The sequence below is a fragment of the Lonchura striata genome, chromosome 9 (genome assembly GCF_046129695.1).
Source record: "Lonchura striata isolate bLonStr1 chromosome 9, bLonStr1.mat, whole genome shotgun sequence".
In the NCBI taxonomy this organism is placed as follows: Eukaryota; Metazoa; Chordata; class Aves; order Passeriformes; family Estrildidae; genus Lonchura; species Lonchura striata.
In genome coordinates, this window is record NC_134611.1 from 20,310,622 (window position 1) to 20,331,535 (window position 20,914).

General features: G+C 39.5%; 1 protein-coding gene across 4 annotated transcripts in view; it reads right to left on the minus strand.

Moving 5' to 3' along the window:
* Positions 1 to 20,914, minus strand: part of TGFBR3 (transforming growth factor beta receptor 3) — a 226,716-nt gene that overhangs the window by 33,151 nt on the left and 172,651 nt on the right. For all 4 annotated transcript variants that reach the window (XM_077785441.1, XM_077785442.1, XM_021526353.3 and 1 more), the window contains 2 exons: positions 16,277 to 16,414; positions 3,739 to 3,922 (listed from right to left, as the gene is read on the minus strand). In XM_077785441.1, coding sequence (XP_077641567.1) covers positions 3,739 to 3,922; positions 16,277 to 16,414 — 322 coding nt within the window. The remainder of the gene's footprint in view (positions 1 to 3,738; positions 3,923 to 16,276; positions 16,415 to 20,914) is intronic.

Below are 20,914 nucleotides of genomic sequence, written 5' to 3' on the forward strand. Positions count from 1 at the left end.
AGATTAGCCTTGAATGCAGCTGCACTTCTGCCAGCTCCTCCCACAACAGCACAGAATGGAAAATGATCCCAAATGGTCTATGCTGAGCTTAAATTTTTAAATATACACACACACACACAGACACTAGGTGTTTGCTTCTTAGCTTCTCTACAACATGATTCAGGCCATAAAATAAGAGTTCTGGAGTAGTTTGTGAGTAATTACCACACGTGCTATCATTTGCCATTGCAAAGAAATCAGTTCTTGCTCCTGGCACTTCCATCAGGCTTCTCTGGAGCTCTCCAGAAGTGCTGCTCCTGCTGCCAGAAGCACAGAGACTCCCCAGCCTGGGCCTCTGCTCGATAGCACGCTCTTCCTCTGCAGCAGATTTCAACTCTGTCACGGGCTACTTGACATTCACACCAGAATGTATTTACTCTTATCCACACCAGTTACCAAAGTCGGGCTGGAGCAGAAAAGAAGAAGGGATCATTTCATCTTTCTTTGCTCACTATGCATCTCTTCTTTGTTAGTTTCAGGGCTGTCTACGTACTTTGGAAAGGGACTGCAGGTGCCTGCAATCAATTAAAAACATTACCAAACCAGCCAACAAACAGTCAGTTTATGGATTCTGTGCCTCTCTAATCTCCCCAGACTTCCAATATGGACTCAGACATGAGTTTTGCAGGCAACACCCTCAGCAGAGGGTCTCTGGCCAGCAGGCAGGGGTGCCAAGGGGCCCCGTTGAGAGCAGAGCTGTGAGCAGTGGCCAGCAGCCACATCCCCCTTGGCGAGTGCCAGCCTGCCTGGATGGAGACACACGACTGCACACCAGGATGTAGTTTCTGTGTGCAGCACTTCTGTTTTACTGATGAGGACAGACACTGTCTGCTCTATTCTGCACAAATTAGGTGTCATCCACAGGTTCTTGGCTGAAGCTGAATATCCAAGTTTAACATCATCCTGAGGAGGTTTTTGTGCAAATGAGCACTGTTAATCAAGTCTCATTCCCCAAGTAAGGCACCCTAGGCAGCAGCAGTTGGATGCAGCAATAAAAATCCCATCCAAGCAGAGTTTGCCTTTCAAAATCTGATCTGGGCATAAGCAAGGTGTTTGGAATTTTCCTTGGGCACTCTGATGTTAGGGGTTATTTACGTGTATTTCACAGTTTGCTAGCTCTCTGCACAACAGAACCTTGGCTGACATTTAATGGCGGGATAGAAATGGGATCAGGGAAGGTCCTACAGGGGTCTCAGGAGGGAGGATGCAAACTCTAGGCAGTGCTATCCCACAGCTAAGCCAGACACAATGGGACCATGTGCAAGCATTAAACCAAGCAAGCATGGCATGCAGGGTATGTGCACTGGTGTGTACTGGCTATAAATTCAGAGTCAGGACTGATGTTTCAGCTCCTGCCAGGACAGAAGCACAGTATTACCGTCTGTAAATAAACTATACATTTTCCAATTTAGCGACTGTTAAAAATATTTTTTTTTTCTTATTTAGCTAAGAAATGTGTTGAAATTAGGGTCCCTCCAGGCTAGCACATTTGCTCTGGATTTACTGGTGATGCTGGATGCATTAGATAACATTTAGCTAACTGATAGGACTTCCTGACTTGTTCAATCATGTCATCCATGAGGAATTAAACTGATTTCTGCTGAAAAACACATAGCAAGACCATTTTCACCATGAGCAGGCCTGCTTTCTAGAATCTGACAGTGATTATCACAGCATTCACTCTGCCACCTCCTTCATTACACAAACCAAGGCAAGAACAAGAACCGCACTTCTTGTGCCCCTTTCCTCTACACCCCCATTCTGGCCCCTTACAATTCTTGCTGTGATCACCATCCCTGCAGTATTTGATCAGCCACTCTTTAGAATCAACAGGATTCAGATGCACTTGGCCCTGATCCAGTTTGCTAGTGCTCTCAGCTGCCTTTCATTTGCAGTTTCAAAAGTGACTTAAGAGACCCATGGCATCAGAAGCAGCTTTATTCTACGAAAGATCAGCCTTCTTCAGATCTTTCTGTCCTTTGGCTTGCATTTTCTGTTTTCTGTGCTTAGCTACAGCCTACACTTCTAAAATGTTACATCTTCCAGTTTCAGATTTATCTAACTTGAGTGAAGCTGAAATGTAGACAATTATATTAATACAACCATCAAATTCTGTATCAGTCACATAGCAAGGAGCTGCTTTGTGTGACTACCTGTAGATTCTGAGCAATACTAGAAGTGATTCACAGACTGTCAGCTGAGGGTACCTTACTACATCGCATGAGAAATGTAAGTTTTGTATGAAAAGCCCAAACTGTACATGACTGTATGCTGTGGTTTGGGAAATCCAGTGATTCCATTGTTCGTTCTGCAGAGAAGCAAACCAGGACCACATCCCACGTGGTTTTCACAGAACTCCTGACACAACTGCTGCAGTTCAAGAACTGACCCTGTCCCCACCTCTGAACACATGCATAACCCCCACACATACACACTTATTCACTTCTGCCAAGAATTTAAATCAAAATCAAATACGGCTACAGCTGAGCTAGTTTGTAGGAGCCTTCTCAGAAACTGTCTGTTTTGGTTGCCTGCCAAGTTCTATTTTATGTACTTACTCGTAATTAAATTGTGTTTTAGTGCATTCTAAAGATGATGCAAAACTCCTCTTTTGCCTCCTGGTTTGACTGGAGACATGCAAATCAACAAACAAAATTTTATCTGTTTTTTTTCAGCATATCTAATTAAGTATTTGTGTCCACAATGCAGAGACCACTACTCCTATGTATATGTTTCAGGAGCATTTTAATAAGCTAATAAATATATTTCTGAATTATTTTCTGGCATTAAAATTTAAGACTGGTGCCAAGTAGAGCCAAAAAAAAACCCACACAGGGGAATCCTCTACAAATTTGGCAGGATTTGGACAAAACTAACTCAGGCATGTTCTGATTTTGGGGAGCAAACCTCCTATGTCAGGAAATCAAATGATCAGGTACATGTGGTTAGGAAAGCATGTTTTCTCCACAGAAGGCTTTTTATTGGCTTTTTCTTTCCTGTAACCAGCCAGTTCAGCTGTTTGGGAGTTGCTGCAGAGATATTCCTGCAGAGGATCATATAGTTGTGTTGTGCCAATACTGCTCAACTATGGAGCTACAACCTGAGCCCCACCCCAGTATGGGCCTGTGTGAAGTCCCCAAGGAGCTGGAGTCCTCTCCCACCTGTGCTAGGCCACCTGAAGGATCTGGCATGTGGCTCACAGTGACAGGAAATCTTTCGCCTTGGGATGAAAATACATAAGTACAGACTGAAGTAATTTAGTTTGGTGTGGAAAGCAATAATTCTTTGCCCAAAGAAGTCTGGGTCCTTATACGAGCAAATACTGAAAAAAATAAATGCAACTCAGGTCTTTATAGAAATTTCCCCCTACTTCAATGTCTCCACTTCTTCAGATGAATGCACCCAAACAATCACCATGAGTAGTTGATTCTGTTTAAAAGGCAAAGTTTGACTCTTGCAAGATTCTGGGCAATTGCATCACATTTATGAGCATAAAGTTATGGCACCAGAATTCATTAAAAGTTTCCTAAACCCAAGGTCCGGTCTTTAGGCATGCTGTTATTTCTCTGCTTCCCCTTTCATATCATATCTCTTGAAAAATGAGAGGTATGTTTAAAAATTGAAATAAGTTAAATACAAGCAACACATTCTCAGTATCTGAAAGTGTCTAAGAATTCAGTTGGTTTTGTTCTGGTTTACCTTCTCCTACTTTAATATAGATGTTTCTTGATATTTTAAGTTCAGTGAAAGATGTTACTGCTCCATATTCCTTCTGGGCCCACTGTAGCAATTGTTCATTTTTCTCAGGAAAAAACTTTTCTTCTGTTTCTGCTGACAAGGAGAAGTTTCCCTTCTCAAACTGAACGACGGAACCTAAAGACACCTGATGGGAATAAAAACATATTTTAATGTGGTACATTTATCCACACAGACATGTAGCATGTTTAAGCAATGTCATCTGTCACACCCAAATACAGTGACTGAAAGTGATAATGGCTTATTTCCAAAAATACCCAAGTGTTTTAACATCTGCATAATGATTCCTTTTTCAGAGATTCTTTTAGAAAGAATGAAGTGCCCACTAGCCCAGGTGGAGTGTACAGGGCAGCTGAATAAGAGAGTGTTCTGAAGCACTCTGTAAAACTGTACCGCTGCAGAAGTGTAACCACTGTGTGCTGCAACGGGAGATAAACTTTGGGGGAAAAGAAAGGAGAGAATAAGAGGATGGTCTGAAGAAATGAAGGCAGATAAGAATGTGAAGCTAATAACTTTCACTGGGAACTACTGAAGTAAATCCCAAATCAGAAAGGATGTCAGTACAAGCTCAGTGACATATAAAGGCCAGCCCAGAAATAGAATGTAAGGAAAGAGAAAGGCTAAGAGAAAAGAATGGTATCTACTGTTGCTTTATTTACAGGAAGTGAGGAAATACTTTCGTTTAATAGATAAAGCAGATGAGTTACATACATCTTCTGAAAAATTCTTAAAAATAGGTTACATTAACTGAGGTCTTGAATGGAAAGACTAAAATGTTATTTAAGATAGTGAAAATGGAAAAACAGTACACAGAAGTGTAACAGGTTCTGCAGGAAAGCCAAAGATGTTCAAATAAAGCTTCACTGGAGTAGCACCATTCACAAACAAAAGGTGGCAAAGGGTCAGACTCTCTCTGATTGTGACCTGCTTTAACCTGTGCTGGTCTTGTGAGACAAACAAGTCATTCCTACATTTCCTACAACCCAACATCCCAAAAGCATCCTGTCATCCCAAGAGCAACCTTTGAGTCGCCTGTCCCTGCAGATGGATGCAGCCAACACTTCCAGGACATCTGTCAGCTCTTGAGAGGTCCCTCCAGAAGTGGTGAAAGAGCAGCAATCCTTCATTTGCCCAACCCATCCATACACTTCACTGAATGGATGTTCACTACACTTGGCACTTGCAAGTATTTGTCCAAGTAGATACATAAATTACATCCTTTGGCAGGTGAAAAGAAATTGCAAATTCTTCCCTGTGCCTCCATCTATAATGGTAGCATTTATTATACACATACCACATATTCTTCTCTAAGAGAAGGCACGGGTAATTCAGATTTCAATTTGACCAGACCTGTTACAAAAAACACCTTAGGAATCCTTTTGCCAGAACATTCAAAGTTTAAACTAACATCTCTTTCAATTTTGAATAATCTTTCTTATTTGTTTTCAAATGACTACCATAAAAGGCTTCTTTTAAATGAAAAAAAGTCTTTATTATTTAGTGTAACACAGACCACACCACGTTCTATCAATAGTCTCATAGTTCTCAAATAAGGAAGCAAAGTCTGCCATTAGAGTTAATCCAGTCCTAGGAAAGGAGAGCAACCAGTTATCTCTATAAGGTATTTAGCAAATAGCATCCACTTTGTATTTTCAGCACCTAGAAGCAGCTATGCCACGGGCTGATTTCATGGAGCATCTCCAATGCTCCTAACACACCAAATTCTGTGTAAATTCCAAGTGCACAGTCTCAGAGGATGGCACTGACACAGCACATGCCAGGTCATGCTGGATTGTGTACTTTTTTATAAGAGACACATGGGGCATTTACAGAGAACTCTGGCCTAATTAGAAAAATCTCCCATGCATGAAATTCACTGGATTTAAGGACTTAATCAGTAATTATTTTGCAGGAATATTGAATAGATGTTGGTGTTCCACCCTCAGAGACAAACAGTTTATCCAGTAAGTGCAGTAGTTGGTTTTCATTTATACCTTGTTTCCATATTTTTTTTATGGTCAGCATCAGGGTAAAGCAGCATCAGTGTATCTTTTTAAGCATTTCAGGACAGCATGAGAGAAAGTATTATTCCTTCTAAATAACAAAGAAATGGATTACCTTGCAATAATACATTTTTTCTCTATTTTTCATTTGAGATAGTTAAATGTATGCTAACACAACAGCTGTCTTCCTCAGAATGCACTTGCTTTTTCATTTATTACTAATTAAAACTTGAAAACTTTTTTCATCATCTCACAACATGAGAAATGTCTTCCTGAGGGACAGATCCTATCAAAGTAACCATGTGCTTCAAGGGAGGAACTGACAGACAGAAAGCAGAGCAACTAAAAAGTCTGGCACAAGTAACTAAGTGATCATACAGTAAACATCTTTAAACAAGCATGAAGCTTATAATATTTTTTTTTTTTTCAATCACACACTAAAGTCTATTTGAAATGCTAGTTCCACTACCCAGGTTTTAGAAACAACTGCAGAGTTCTGCTGTGCTTGCCAATGTTGGGATTTTTACTACATAGACCTAAGGCAAGGTTAAGTGAGCCAAGCACGTTATTTGTTCTGGAAAGAATTCAACAGACCCTTCCAAAAAAGGCAACCATCACTGTTTCAACACCTGCCTTGAACATTAACTACTTACTCATCAGAACAAATCAAAAGCAAATCTAACATGCTTAGGATAATGCAAAGCATTAAAGTCTAATAATGTTTTAAATATCTGGGAAGTAACCAATTTTTATCTGAGCACTAATTACGCACTGATTGAGTGATTAAGAGACTGCTGCCACAGACACTCTTATCTCCTCCCTTCAACTCCTTTAGTGGTTACTTTCTGAGGTTGCAGAGTGGAAGAAGTGCCCCAGCTCTATTTCTTCCAGTTGTTGTGAGGACATGAAAATGAGCTGCACTGGAAACATCCTCTGCTGTTGAGTAAACCTACATGTCCTGTCACTTTTCTGAGACTAAATGAAGCAGCTGGACATGGAAAATCTGTTCACAAGACCAAAAGATACTGGCCATGGCCACTAACCACAGCAAGCACCACAGTTCAAAGGGCTGTTCCTCAGAGGAAATAAGGATCAAGCATAGTCTATTGAAAATATGCTACAAAACCTGACTATTCCATCAAAGAACAAAACACATTTAGGAACATATTTTGGTTGCATACACTACTACCCTGCTGACCACTGGGGAAAACAGAGCCTGAAATTTTCTCTGCACCATACCAAGGCAAGGAAGCATACACCCCTCATGCTGGGGTAACATAACAAAAACAGCCTTCATACATCCCTTAAGAAAAATTTCAAGTCTCAGTAAAACTGCCCTTGCAAGGCTGCCATGGTAGCTCAGGACATCAGTTACCTGGCAGAAGTGCCAAATGTCATGAGTTACTATTCTCCAGAGGGAACAACTCAGAACCAAACCTGCATCATCTCAAATATATACAGTGGTGAGTGCGAATACTGCACACACAAAATAGCATATTCTGTTTCTTATTTTACCTATTTTCTTCTCTCCCTTTAAACATTTATTGCCTTTTTTTTTTTCTTTGAATCTGATCCAGGGGGATATTTTGCTTTATGACATTTTAAGTATTTAACATATTATAATTCAGAACTCCCAAGTAGGAAGCAAGTTCATAATTCAGCCTTGAGAGAGAGAGGTAGGCACCCCTGTGACATCACTCAGGATACAAAGGTAAGAGTCCACAGCCACCCAGCATGAACCAATCCCTACACTACACCACTACCCATGGAGGGCCTGCCAGCACAAGTGACCACCTAATCATCCCTAAAGCCATTATAGAGTCAAATATACTAGGAGGAAAAGAAGCAGCATCCTTCATATTTTTATCTGAACTGTACAGTATCAGATCTGTGGTTGAATACGTAGGAGAGGAATATATCTGCTCAGAATAAAATTAAAATATTTGAATCAACTATTGGAACGGCCTACCTGGGGATCAGAGTCAGCCAGTGTTTTTTGGTATTATACTTTGATGTAATTTCAGCCTCTTTCAGAGAGGAAAAAAAGCCACAGATGGAGAAATATCAGGTATTCCAAAACTCAAAAATATATATTTTGTTGTTCATGAATCCATATACAACCTACTTTAATCATCAAGAGAACAATTCTCTTCAACAAGTGAATAAGAAACATGCTGCTTTTGAAATTACATGCCACATTTGTGAATTACCTATCAAATTTGCATAGTTCTTACAGGCACAGAGGTGTGATGTTTCCAGGCAATGTTAAAATTTTTCATTTTAGTGTTCTCAAGACCACATGCAGTCATTACAAAATTCCACTTCCAGTTCACACATTTTTAAAAACATACACATAAGAAACATTGCCTTAAATACATTTTAGATCTTAATTAAACTTCCTGGGAGATACTCAGTTTTGCAGCTACCAAATATCCTTATATAATTAAGGCTGTTCAATGTTTTCTCAGGATGAAAGCAGACCCTTAAGCGATCAGAGAGCACTCCTGCACATCTTTATATCTTTATATATCTAGAAAAGAGATCCTGGGATTTTCTATCAAAGCTCAATCTGTGTCAAATCAAGTGGAACTTTCAAAGCCCCTAAGGAACAGTTACTCGAATGATAAAGAAACAAACAAGAAAATCTGTGTAAAGGGAAATCTGGTACCAAAGTTTAAGGTTCAGCAGGAGTTTATTAATTGCACACAAGTAACTGTCCACTTAATTTGACAACATCTTGATAGACTCAATGTAACACTTGTTTGATATGCACAAAATAAGGTAGCAGAAGCTTTTCCAGGGATTCTGTTTCAAGTTAGAGGCAATTTAGCGGAAGAAGTGAGAGGAGAATTAAAGCCTATCTATGAAACTGCAGCTATAGTTTCCACTGGAATCAGTGACTCAGAAACAACCTGTTGTGATTTATTATATCCACATCACTTACACCAGTAGTCTGCCAAAATCCACTGCTTGCTTCTGTAAACTTCCACTGGCTAAGCCCCCTGTTTACTGAAGCAAAGAAAGGAAGGAGCCCTGACCATACAGAAGATTAAAGACTATCACAGGTGCCTGTTCCAGGTCCTTTAGCCTCCTGCAAGATTGGTTTGGGAATGCACCTCAACCACTAAATGCCCAAAAAAGTCTTTGTTTCCTCACTCTTGCAGGCTGGATTAACTTAAAGTCCACTTAAAGTTAACTTGGTAGTTTTCCTGACTACCAGCTGTCTTGGTTCTGAAAGGGATAGGTCTGGGCTCCTAGAGAGACCAGGAGAAGGAGGAATGCTTAGGAGCAGTCAGAGGCAGCAGTGAGAAAGATCATCAGGAGATACAAGAGGCAGCAGCATCCAGATCTGGCCTGTCCACACTCCTGACACAAGTTCTGGTTGGAACAACATCCCACAGAGAGAGCCCACTCTCAAAGCTGAAACAAACCACACGCAATAAAGCTGGAGTTCTGAAAGATGCCTTAAATTACATGGGTTCTAGTATGAACTCCATGACACTCTTAGCAAACCAGGCTCCCAAAAAAATGCAGGCCTTTGAAGTCTCATGAAAGAAGAATCTAAGGCACAAGGACCTGCCTAGTTTCCTGTGAAATTTACTGGCAAGTTGGTATTCTTGAAATATTTCTGCCCAAATCAAAGTGATTACAGTGAAAGCAGAGGGTGGATACACATCATAAAATTTCCCTACTTTGGGATATCACACGTACAGATTTTTTTACTTTATTCTGCATATTCATTTCATGTACTGTATCTTGCTTCCTAAGACAGAAATAGCACTTCTCTACTGCAATGTCTTCCTGAAGAAAGCTTTAAAGAAAAAAAACCCACAACCCCCTGGATATTTAAAGATGCCTTACTAGGGTTATTGTACTCTTAAACTCCTTTTACATGCATCATTTTCAATCATGTATTTACTACTCTGTCATTTTCTACCATTCCTACTGCTGACAAAATCCTTCCACTCTTTTGCCAAGAATCACCACCATACACAGGGAGCTTGAGGTCCCTCTAATATTTCTGGGAGCAACCCATTTATATAGACTTTAGAAAAGCAGTATTTTGCAGGGTTGAATTATGCCAGGAGACAAAGTCTATAGGTAAATTTACCATTATGGATAGTAAGAGTTACTCTTTATTAAACACTGCTTTTAATTTATTACAAAATGTTAATTTTCACATTTTTTCAAAAGGCAAGGACACAGTGTGGGGAGGGGAAGGGAGAATATGAACTTTTCCAAGTGGAAAAGGGCAACTACAAGATTATTTCCAGCTCCTGAGTAGAAGAATGATGACTCATAAAAAAAAGCAAACTTAGGATCCTACAGTTAATGTAAATGTCCTTTTAAATTCCTCTTCACACTGTTACACAACACTGAAAATCTACTGCTTTTACTTTGAATAGTGAAAGGTTACTATTTAGACCAAATCTATCACTAGTCATGCATTTCCTATCCTTCCTCACTGTTCTCCTAGCAGAGCACTCTTATTCACATCTGGGTCTGTTTAACCAGTGATTGGAAATTTAGCCTCCTGATTTCCCGTTAAATACTAGGCACAGGAAAACAAATAGCACTTGTTTTTCAGTGAGTTTTGTCAGTAATCCAAATCTAGTGCAAACCATAGAACGGCCTGTGGTTTGGTGGCAGTTACCCAAAATATGTGAACCATATTTTCATGAAGTGAGAGGAATAAACCAGCAATGAGCTAAAGTACTAAGAACATGGATTTTTCTTCTTAGAAATACAGAATTTCTAATAATTAAACTCTTCATTCTATCACTGTGTCTTCCTTAAAGCTTTTATCTTTTCAAATCTCAAGCCAAGAGCAAGTCATCTGTTTTTTTCTTTATCATTACTGCTCTTGCTTCCCCCATTTCACTACCTCAACACACATTCACTCCTAGCTCTTTCAAGTAAGATTATTTGTTTGCACAAGTGGTTTCTTATCCATAACTTTTACTGCTTCTATTGCCTGAATAACTAACTCAAAGAAAAAACTGAACCATCACTACTTAAATCAGACATTATACAAATCACATATGTAGATATTTAAGGGTGCTTTGGATCTTTTCTAACAGGAAATCACAAAGGATTGGGATCTTTTTCAATTTATTTAATTCTCACTACATTCACTTGCTGAGTAAAGACATTCCTAGGCTATAAAAGCAATTGAAAAAGCTACCAAATAGAAAGAAAAAAAATTGCTTTCTGAGTAGCACCTATAAAACCTTTCTGTGCAGTTTCATAAAACTTCTGGTTTTCTGCCAAGACATGTTCGCAATAAACTAGTTTTAGGGAAGGAGGGAAATGACGACTTGATGGGAAGGAAGGAAACTATTTTGCTGTATGAAAACTTAAAAGTGGAGTGGTGGAAGAGGTCTGGTAATGTTTTTATGCAATATTGACTTGCACCAAGATCTCAGGTAAAAGCAGTTTCTACAGTAGTTGTCTAGCTTACATAAAACTGTGATGTCATAATCTAACCAGTCTAGTGAGGATGTCCTTCAACTTCCACTCCCCTTTTTAATACAATTTTTGCATTTATTCCCTGCAGAGGAAAAAAAACCAAAACCGTAGCACAGATGCCAAGCATTCCGCATGCTGAACTGAACAAAGCTTCCCACCCGTGCAATACTCTTCAGAGTGATGAGCCCATAAACACTCGAACAGAAAGGGCCCAATTCCCAGATTCTTGTATTTTTGTGACATCTACGAATATACAATCAGACTAATATGCACCAGTAACTGAAGTGATGATTTACAATTACTTAGGTCAGGCAGTCCATGCACTAACCCATTTCAGGTATTTTTGGATTGAAATGCCATGATACTAAGGTACATTTATTTTTAACACAATGAACTCCAGACTTATTTTACTAAAATTACAATAATTTCACAGCATCACCTACTTCACCCATCAATATACAGCAACTCATGCAGAGTCTGAAAATAAATCTGTCCATGCTAAAATATTGTTAAACACCACACTAGGCAGACACTTTATATATATTCTTTTCTCTTTCTTGTGCACACACTGAAAATTTTTGGCAGGTTTATATCAAGATGCCCAAATTTTCTCTTAAGACTACTCACTAGTGTTCTTTCTAATTTATAGATGGGGAAAGCACCCTGAGAAGCAAAATGACAACACAGGTAACAGAACAGTGAAGCACAACTCCCCTTAGCAGCCATGCCCTGTCATGATGGCTTCCTCCAAAGTACTGTCACTGTGAGAATCACTGTCCTTCCATTCAGTACCACTTTGGAAAAAACTCTTCAAAACATGACATTAAAAAAATCCTGATGCTAACCCAACACAAACTTTGGTTTATTTGGAGCATGCTACTTAATTTTAATGATAATTTATTCCACTCTGAGGTTTAGCCACCAGGAGACATTTTGTGAAAATGAAACCATGAGCAAAAGTTTCCATGAAGATAAAGCACATGACAAGTCACTGAGTGGAACTGTGCATTACATGATAAAAATAAATGCAAAACTACATATATACCCCAAATCCACATGTCCATACTGAAAAAATATTTACCAAGAAGGTAATTTGTGCTTCCCCCATACTATAACAATGCACACAAAGCCTTACATTCAATTTAAGCTTCTTAACTTATGTAGGAGTAGGCCAAAGGCAAAATCCATGCTAAAACTATGTGTGATAAGAAGTTAAACTCTGGCCCAACTTAGCAGTATTGTATTTTCTCAGTTTTTTGGGTATGTGGTGATACCCAAATCTTAAATCTTTTCATCCTTCCCTGGGGCAGCTTAGCTTTAATGGAAACTCAAACAATAAATTCACAGAATGAAGGAAAAATACCATTTTGCTAATGAGGACACTGAGAACACACAGCCCTAAACTCTTTTGTCCAGTACAATCACCTTTCAAGCTCAGCATGCCTTGGTTTCTCCACCTGCACAATGCTAACAACACTTCTGCTCCAATTCATCATCTACTCATATCCTGGAGATTCCTTTGTTAGAAATAACTTTCAAAATTATAATACAGTCAACTTAAAATTTTTACTTAGTTATTTACTTACTCAAAGCCATGTCCCTGTAACAGTTTGAGAACTTTATTATGATACTTTACATGGAAAGAAAAAAAGGCTAATATTAAAAAGAAATAAAGAGCTAGGACTTTACTAATGGCTACATGATCCTTACACTACAAACTTTGACCTGGTTCTTGTGGTGTGGTCTTTATCAGCAGCAAGTCCCAGAAGTTGTAATTTAAATTTCTTTACATTACTTATCATTCTAACCAGGATTCAATCAATGAAAGTCATTGCAATTCATACTTTACATACAGTATATTAATAAAGTTGTGAATGAATGTATTGTTTGGAAAGCCTGAAGGAAAAGCTGGAAAGTCAACTAATATCTTGCCTGAGGCTTCCATAGAGACAGACACAATAGTTATGACATTTCTGTGGTATGTGTGCCATGAACTCATGGGCACTAGAAAATATTTTTCAAATTCAAAGTCTTTCATGATTCAACATACTCAATCTTCTGTTCTGGCTATACATTTAAGGAGATTGAACAAGTCAGAGTCACAGAGCTCAGTATTTTTAAACAAGGGCTGAGGAAGTATGCTCTGCACTCTGCAGCCCTTGGAGCTGCTATTTACAGTCCTAGGGTCAGTTGTCTAGAACTCACTGAAGGCATGGAACAGAGGCATGGAACCTCTCAGCAACTAGAGCAGAAGCAGTATGTCCCTCTGCCCCACAGTCTACCTAAAACAAGAAACCCTGATTCTGGAAAAGGACCACCTTTCCTAGGACAGAGACTGTCACAGGGGTTGCAAATTAGCACAGCTCACCACAAAAACAGCTCTATGCAGAACTAAAGCCCCTTGATCTCCATCTGGCATACCGTACTTGCCTACACGTGGTGCTAGGCCTTCCTCCACATTTACCATGTTTTCTGTGCCACAAGATTCTGTACTGTTTTTTCAGAAATCTTTTGAGGAAACATTGTATTTGTCCTTGTGAGCAGAGTGGAACTGTGGAAAAGCAACAGATGGTGACCACATTTAAAGTTGTTCAGCCCATAACCTCATGGCTTCTCATCCCAGGATGCCCTAGCTCCTGAGAAACTGGGCCATGAAAAGTGGGAAGGCTGATGAATACATGGTAAGAGACTGAAGTTAGCTTATGTTTACAGCAAAAATATCACCACAGGGAAAGAACAAAGTGAACTTGAGTGAGAGGGATGACAGAGACTAAACTGGGAGAGGTAATGGTGGATCAGTACCCTGGCATTATGCAATCTTGTTCTTTGAGCTCTTTGTAGGAAAGAAAAATAGAAACCTTAACATGGTGGAAGGAAAATTATACAAATTCTTATGGCACTTAAGGAGGTCCAAATTGTTATGGAGAGCTAGCTATTCAGATGGATTAGGGATGGGTTGATATTGAGAGCCACTTCAGTCCCTTGCAACAAAAAGGCAAGGTCCCATGGACAGCAACATTATCCCAGCACCACAGGCTGGCAGGATGGCACAAAGCACCGCAACATTCAGCCCTTACCATGACCAGCACAGATTAAGAGAGAGAGTTGTGAGAGGAGGTATTTGATTTGAATCCCACCAACACTGCAGCAAATCTGTAGTGCCTACCAGGTAGTCCTGCCCCACCTAAGAAACAAGCCACTCTTCCCTGCAGAATCAGTGGCCAAGTTTACCATGGCAGTTCTTGAAGTCAGGCAACTTCTTGCTTGGCAAGATCCATGACTGCTGCTGCTTGCCTCTTCAAGCCCAAGTTTGTAAGCAGAAGCATCTGAAACAGTTTTCTGCAGCAAACGCTTATCTAAGGATACAGTTTTGGCAGTCAGAGCCTTAGGCACATTCCTATTGTTCCTATGCCTTACTGCAGGCTGCTGAAACCCCACTGAGACAAATCAAGCAAGCTCAGCACAATCACCATCTGAACTCCAGCACAATCAGTGGAGCAGAAATGGATGGGTCTCAGCAGGCCATCACTCCCAGAGCAAGATAAGGGCAGAGGGAAAATCCTGGGTGCAGAGGAAGAACAAAAACTTGCTGAACAAAATCTAGCTGATAGGAAATTGGAGTGATGGTGTGTTGTAGGAGAAGATCAAAACTAAACTGAAAGTAAGTCCAAGGTTTTATTATCTGACAGAAGATCCTGCTTCTTTTGTCCACAAGAGGAATGAGGACGTGTCACACTGTTGTTGCACATGTTGTTCCTCAGTCATTTTATGAGATCAGAACTGTACTGTTTGCATTAAGGACACATAACAGGAAGGTGACAGTCATGAGTCTCCAAAACACCAGTGAAAAACCTAAGATTGTGAATACCTTCAAATAAAAACAAAGCCACATTCTTTGCACCAATCAGTAATACACTGTACTGGAAACAGGACTGAGTCCTTCAAAGTTCAAAATTTCAGTGTTACTCCTACTCTTATAGCTTGGTGACAGGAAAAAGAAAAGCAATTCCAGAAAGTTTGCAGTGTCCAGCAAGTGACAGAACTCTTGGTGCACTTCACCGTGACTCCACCACACCAAGTCAACTGAGGAGCAGTGTCCCTTCTCAGAGCTCCAATGCTGCACCACTGTGCATCCTCCTGTCCTGCTGATGCACAGTGACACAACTAAGTTTCCACTGGGTGCTGCAGAAACAATCTTGCCTACCAATGTCAGCTGTGCTGGAGGAGCAAAATTAGGCCCTATAAGGACACCACTAAAAATAATCAAGTTTAGTTCTGCAATTAGAGTTGAATATAGTGAAAGCTGCAACTTTCATAAAGACAACTCATGATTAGACATGATGTCATGCATTAAAAATTTAATCCAAACAACTTGTCTGTTTCACTACAAATAGCAAGCTTGAATGTCCTGGCAAACTGTAAGGACATGATTTACAAATACTAGGTAATATTTGGATCTTGCATTATAAGCAGTGCTCCAATCTTTCTGAGAAATAAAAATGACTTCATTCTGGGCTTAGCTGGGTCATTTCAATAGACCAAAGTTTCAGAGATATAAACCATAACTGGACATACTGAGCTCAATAGATACAAAGTTTTGTTTTGGTCACAGACCACACAATTAGCATCCACTCTTAATATATCCAATCACTCTGAGGCATTTTGCTTTATGGTACTGTTAAACTTTCAATCAGGACTGGCAATCTGGTCTAACCCCACAGCTTTTTGAACTCTAATGGCTGTTATTAATAATCATGTGATGTGCAGATTCTGAAAAGCAGTTTTGCTTTCCTTTCCTTAAATTCACATAACAAGTAATTGGCTACTTTTCCCAACTGCTTTGCCCTACCACCTAACTGTTCCCCAGAGCCCTACAATGAAACTTGACCCTCTCTTAACTTTTTTTTTAATCTAAGTTTGAAAAATTTCCAAATGAATGCCATTAACTCCATGTTTTATGTGACAAGCACCTATGACAGAGAGCAGGTCAGAAGACTGTGTACACTTACAAAGAAAACTCTTTGGATTCCAGGTGCCAGTCTTTCTGTTTTTAGCTTCCAGACCAAAGGCAAAGGAGAGTTGAGAAGAAACACCAGAGGCTTCTGATGAATATGCACTGATGAAATTGGATTCAAATGTAATGTGACCTACAGAAAAACACAGAAATATGTGAATACTTCCTGGAATTTGAAACAATGAATCAAAGGTAATTTTTATATATATTATGACTTTTAACATTCAGATCTCTTGACTCAAGATTATAGATGAATCTATTCCACAAAAGTCAGTCAACAGAGCACAGAGAAAATAAAATATGAAATAGTTAACATTGTGCTCTATGCTTGCAAAGCACTGCTAAAAAGAAAACCTTGGCAAATGCTGATGAAAAATATCTTATGCAAAAGGTCAAACCACAAAGCTGAGAGTTGGAGAACTAGGAGATAAAAAGAATTGCAAAGCAAACTCTGATTTCTGGTTTCTAGATGGTAGTCTACAAAAGTGGCTTAGAGTATAAAACCTCATCTGCTGATTCTGTTAAAGGCATAAATCTAGCCTGCAAAATAAATAAAACTAAACAAACAAAAACCAGGAGGAACAAATCCAGAAACACAAGCATTACATTACTTCATGGAAGGAATTCCAAAAGAAATTTTAACATTCACTAGGGAAAGAAAATGCCTGTGTTCAGAAGCTAAAGAGATACACAGGGTAAATGATATGAGGAAAGTGGACATCATGGAAGTAAGGCAACCTGTTAGAAGTGGCTTTGAAACAACCAGTTTGTAGTTGCTGAAGTCCCTCCTGCTCAGCTCCTCATATCCCGGTACTGCCCTCCTAGAAAGAGGTCAGTACTGGACAAAACCATAACCAAAAACACGACAAAAGAGCCTGTCATTTTTTTAAGCATATACAGACTTGCAATTGATATTACAGTGGTTTTTGTGGCACCTAATAAGCTGTTTAAGCAGTCAGGATTTAGCTTGATACTTCATCCCACCTGGTAGGATACTTCATCCTACCACAGACTGAGCAGGGAAGCTGATGTCCCACCATACTGGTGGCAGGCAGGTTCCCTGACAATCACAGCTCATTCTAAAAGAAGTATAGAGGAAGCAAGCATGAACACAACCACCAGTTTGAGTGGTGGCAAACAGAAATAAGGACAAAGATAATTCAGAATTAATTCTGTATCCTGCTAGAGAATTTAAAAGGATATTTGAGATAGAGAAGAGCCATTACATGTAGTTCATTGCATGATTCCTATATAGTGGCAAACAACCATTAGTTTACTAGTAAAGTAAATGGAGATTCACCCAGTAAACTACCTAGATGAAAGCTAGAGACCAAATTGAAAACTAGATACCTATTACTGTTGAAAATATTTTCCAAAATAGACAGTAGGGTGGTTTTGGTTTGGTTGGTTTGGGTTTTGTGCTTTGTTTGGGGGTTTTTGTTTGGTTGGTTGGGCTTTTGCATTTTTAAATTTTTTTACCCTTTTTTATTTTATTTATTTCACCTTGAAAAGTTCACCATCATTTTAAAGTCAAAGTCAGGCCCTGGTCTCGGGTTGGAGATACTCAGAGGACAGCAGAAAGACCTTTTATCACTACTTAAGAACTTGCAAAAAGGCTAGCAAACAGCTGGCTGTGCTCTCACACTAACTGGTAGCAGTTGCTTACAAGCACTATGTACCAGATTCTGAAATGCCACTGAAGGTGTCTCCAGTCCCCACAGTGATAGACATCAAACCCCACACATACACCTCTGGGAGCACCAAGGACATCCCTGTCCTCCTCTTTCTTAGGCTTGATTAAAACTCGTTGGAAAACTGAGTAAATCCGTATTTGTACCAAACCCAAGCTGCTTTAAAGAACAAGCTCCTCTCCTGGCCAGCAGCTGGGCAGTGCCCGCCCTGCCTGCAGGAAGGCCAGGCAGTGCCATCTTCTGCTCTCTGCAGCCACCTCTGGCACCACCTCTCCAGCAGAAGACATGGTGGTATTTTATACATTTCATAAAGAAAACACCAAGTACAATAGACTACCAAGAACCACATTTCTCTCCATTTTCTGCCTCTAAGAATAAAACACCTCATTTTAGTAAACTGCAAGGTGGTAGTACTCTCAATTCTAATGGGAGGACAGAGATCTGAAATGCCAAACACTCACTTTCTTAGCTACAGAAACTGCTTTGCTCTATCAGCTATAGAGACAAAGTAGTTCTGTTACCTGAAAATAAGGAGAAATTATTCATTTTACAAGACTCTTGCTTTGTTGTTCTGTCTAGAAATGGAGAGGTGAAAGTAAAAAGGAAAAGGTGTTTCGAACCCCTATTAAATTCACAATTAAACAGCTTTCATTAATTCTTGTGGCTTTTCAGCTGTAATCACTGCTAATTAATAATAAGCTGTTAAAACTATTACATGTCATTACCTTGTTCTGGGCTTATGGTTTCTTAAAAACCAATAAAAACACTGTAATCTCAGTTTAGCACAGTAGTGCAGTTTTATCTTTTGAAGTTCTGATATCAGAAATATGAATTCAAATTTCATGCTTATTTTTTTCAGCTTCAAATGGCACAAAGTGCATCCAACATACTTCCATGCCCAATAATAATTGATTTCCTTTGATCCTAGATATTTATGAAATTACTTATAATATAGTTTGTGTGCTTAAATAACCAAGAATAAAAACCAGTAACAATCCTCTTGCACTGGCCAACAGGAGCACTCAGGTTAGGCTTGCATCCTGGCTGTGTTTTTGTCAGAATGTGAAGCTATTTAAAACCACCATTATTTATTAAAAGCAGGAATGATACAATACATATAACACACTGAAAACTTCATCTCAGAAACAGCCAAGCCAAATCCTTTGGGTAATAAGGAAATGGAGAAGTACCTCTGTTTCAACCAATCTCAGACAAATTTGCTCAAAACCAACATCTATCAGACAAGACAGATGTTTTAGACCTCATGAAGATTTCTTCCTGTTGTTTTAGTCACATGAGAGCACACAGAGCAATCATACTGCCTTAGTGAGAAAATCAGAGACTCTTTGCAACTGGATCTACTATCAGACTTTGTAGTTGCTATTCCCTCAGCTTGTAAAATTAAAGATATACATAATGCACACATACATTATTATTTTCATACATGCATGAAAATAATAAACAAATTTTGAGCTGTATGCAGAAGTAGTGATGCCTTTGGCTGAAAATGTAGGATAAGCTATACCACAATGGAACTTTCCTACATTTCTCCCTGACAAGTGCAGATCCTTGGGAACAGCTACAGGACTTCAACACCAAGTCAACTTTTTTCATAACCAAATGAAATGCTTCTGTGCAAACTTTCTAAATAAAGGTAATTTTGTATTACTGCACTCTCAGTGATGCTCATGATTAAGCAACAAAACACATAATGCAAAATTCATGTGCCTAGTCCTAAACTTGAGAAAGAATATAGCTAATGTGACCGTGTTTCTGCAGGAGCCTCCATCGCTATACTCCTTAGCATATATTCCCTGTCACTACACTTGTTTACATAACAAAGTACTCAGGAAAAATCTGAGTTTTGAGCAAAAAACCAACTTGGGTCTACAAACTGGGAAAAAACCTCCAGAGCTCCACAGAAACTGCTGAGGACCATCTTGGTCATCATCTTTTTCATAACCAGTTTCTTCTTCAGAGCTGGCACTGCTGAGGAACCTACCTGCTGGGTAGCCAAGTCTGAATGTGACTGTTCCCACTGTGAAGTTGTACCAAATTAACACACTCCTCACAGAGTAACAATTTCCTCCCTTATATTTACAGTTGCTCCATCATCACTGTCAGTACTTGATGATACACAGCAGTGGTATCTCTTATGAGAGACTTCTGGTCTTGGAAAATTTTTCAAGCAAACTGCTGAGGAGATACCAGCACTCAAGATCTCTATGCCAAAACCCTGCTGTCAAACATTGGGTTTTTTACATTGCATAACTACAGTCAGTGGGCATCACATGGAAATTTCAGCCCAAATACGGTAGGCATGGTCAGAACAGCTCACCAGGGAGGTGTTTATGTGAGGGAGAGTGGTTTGAACTGCAGAGTCCAAGTAAAAGCCTGGACTTTGACTGTGCATCAGAGGCATTTAAATGTCTCTTCCTGCTCCTGCTTCAGAGATTGAAAGGCTTAACAGGACTCTAAGCTGTTAGAAATTATAACATCGACACAAGTTCAACACTTCAGCTGCACCAGCACCTCCAGCCCAACAGCAGCCCTCTCTAGCTCTGCCTTGCTAAGCTCCACAGCTGTGCTTCCACTGACTTGTCCCTTTGCTAATTTCTGGCATGGCTGCCTCCATCCACAGTACCATGGAGGAAGATCTTCATCCCTACTCTCTCTACAGTAATCTCAATAAAATACCATTTTCTGCTGCAGTGCCCCCACTGTGGCTCTAGTTATGCCATGTATTAGCTGAGCTCCAAGCAACCCCACTCCCCTGAACAACTTTCTGTCTCAGCTCAAGAGCTATTCAAGACACATCTTTTCTCATGCCTACAGTTCACAGCACCTTCAGAACACAACACAAATTGATAGAAAGGTACTGAATTGTTTTGAACCACCAAAAAAAAGGTTTCAAATAAATAGCACAAGAGATAATTATAAAT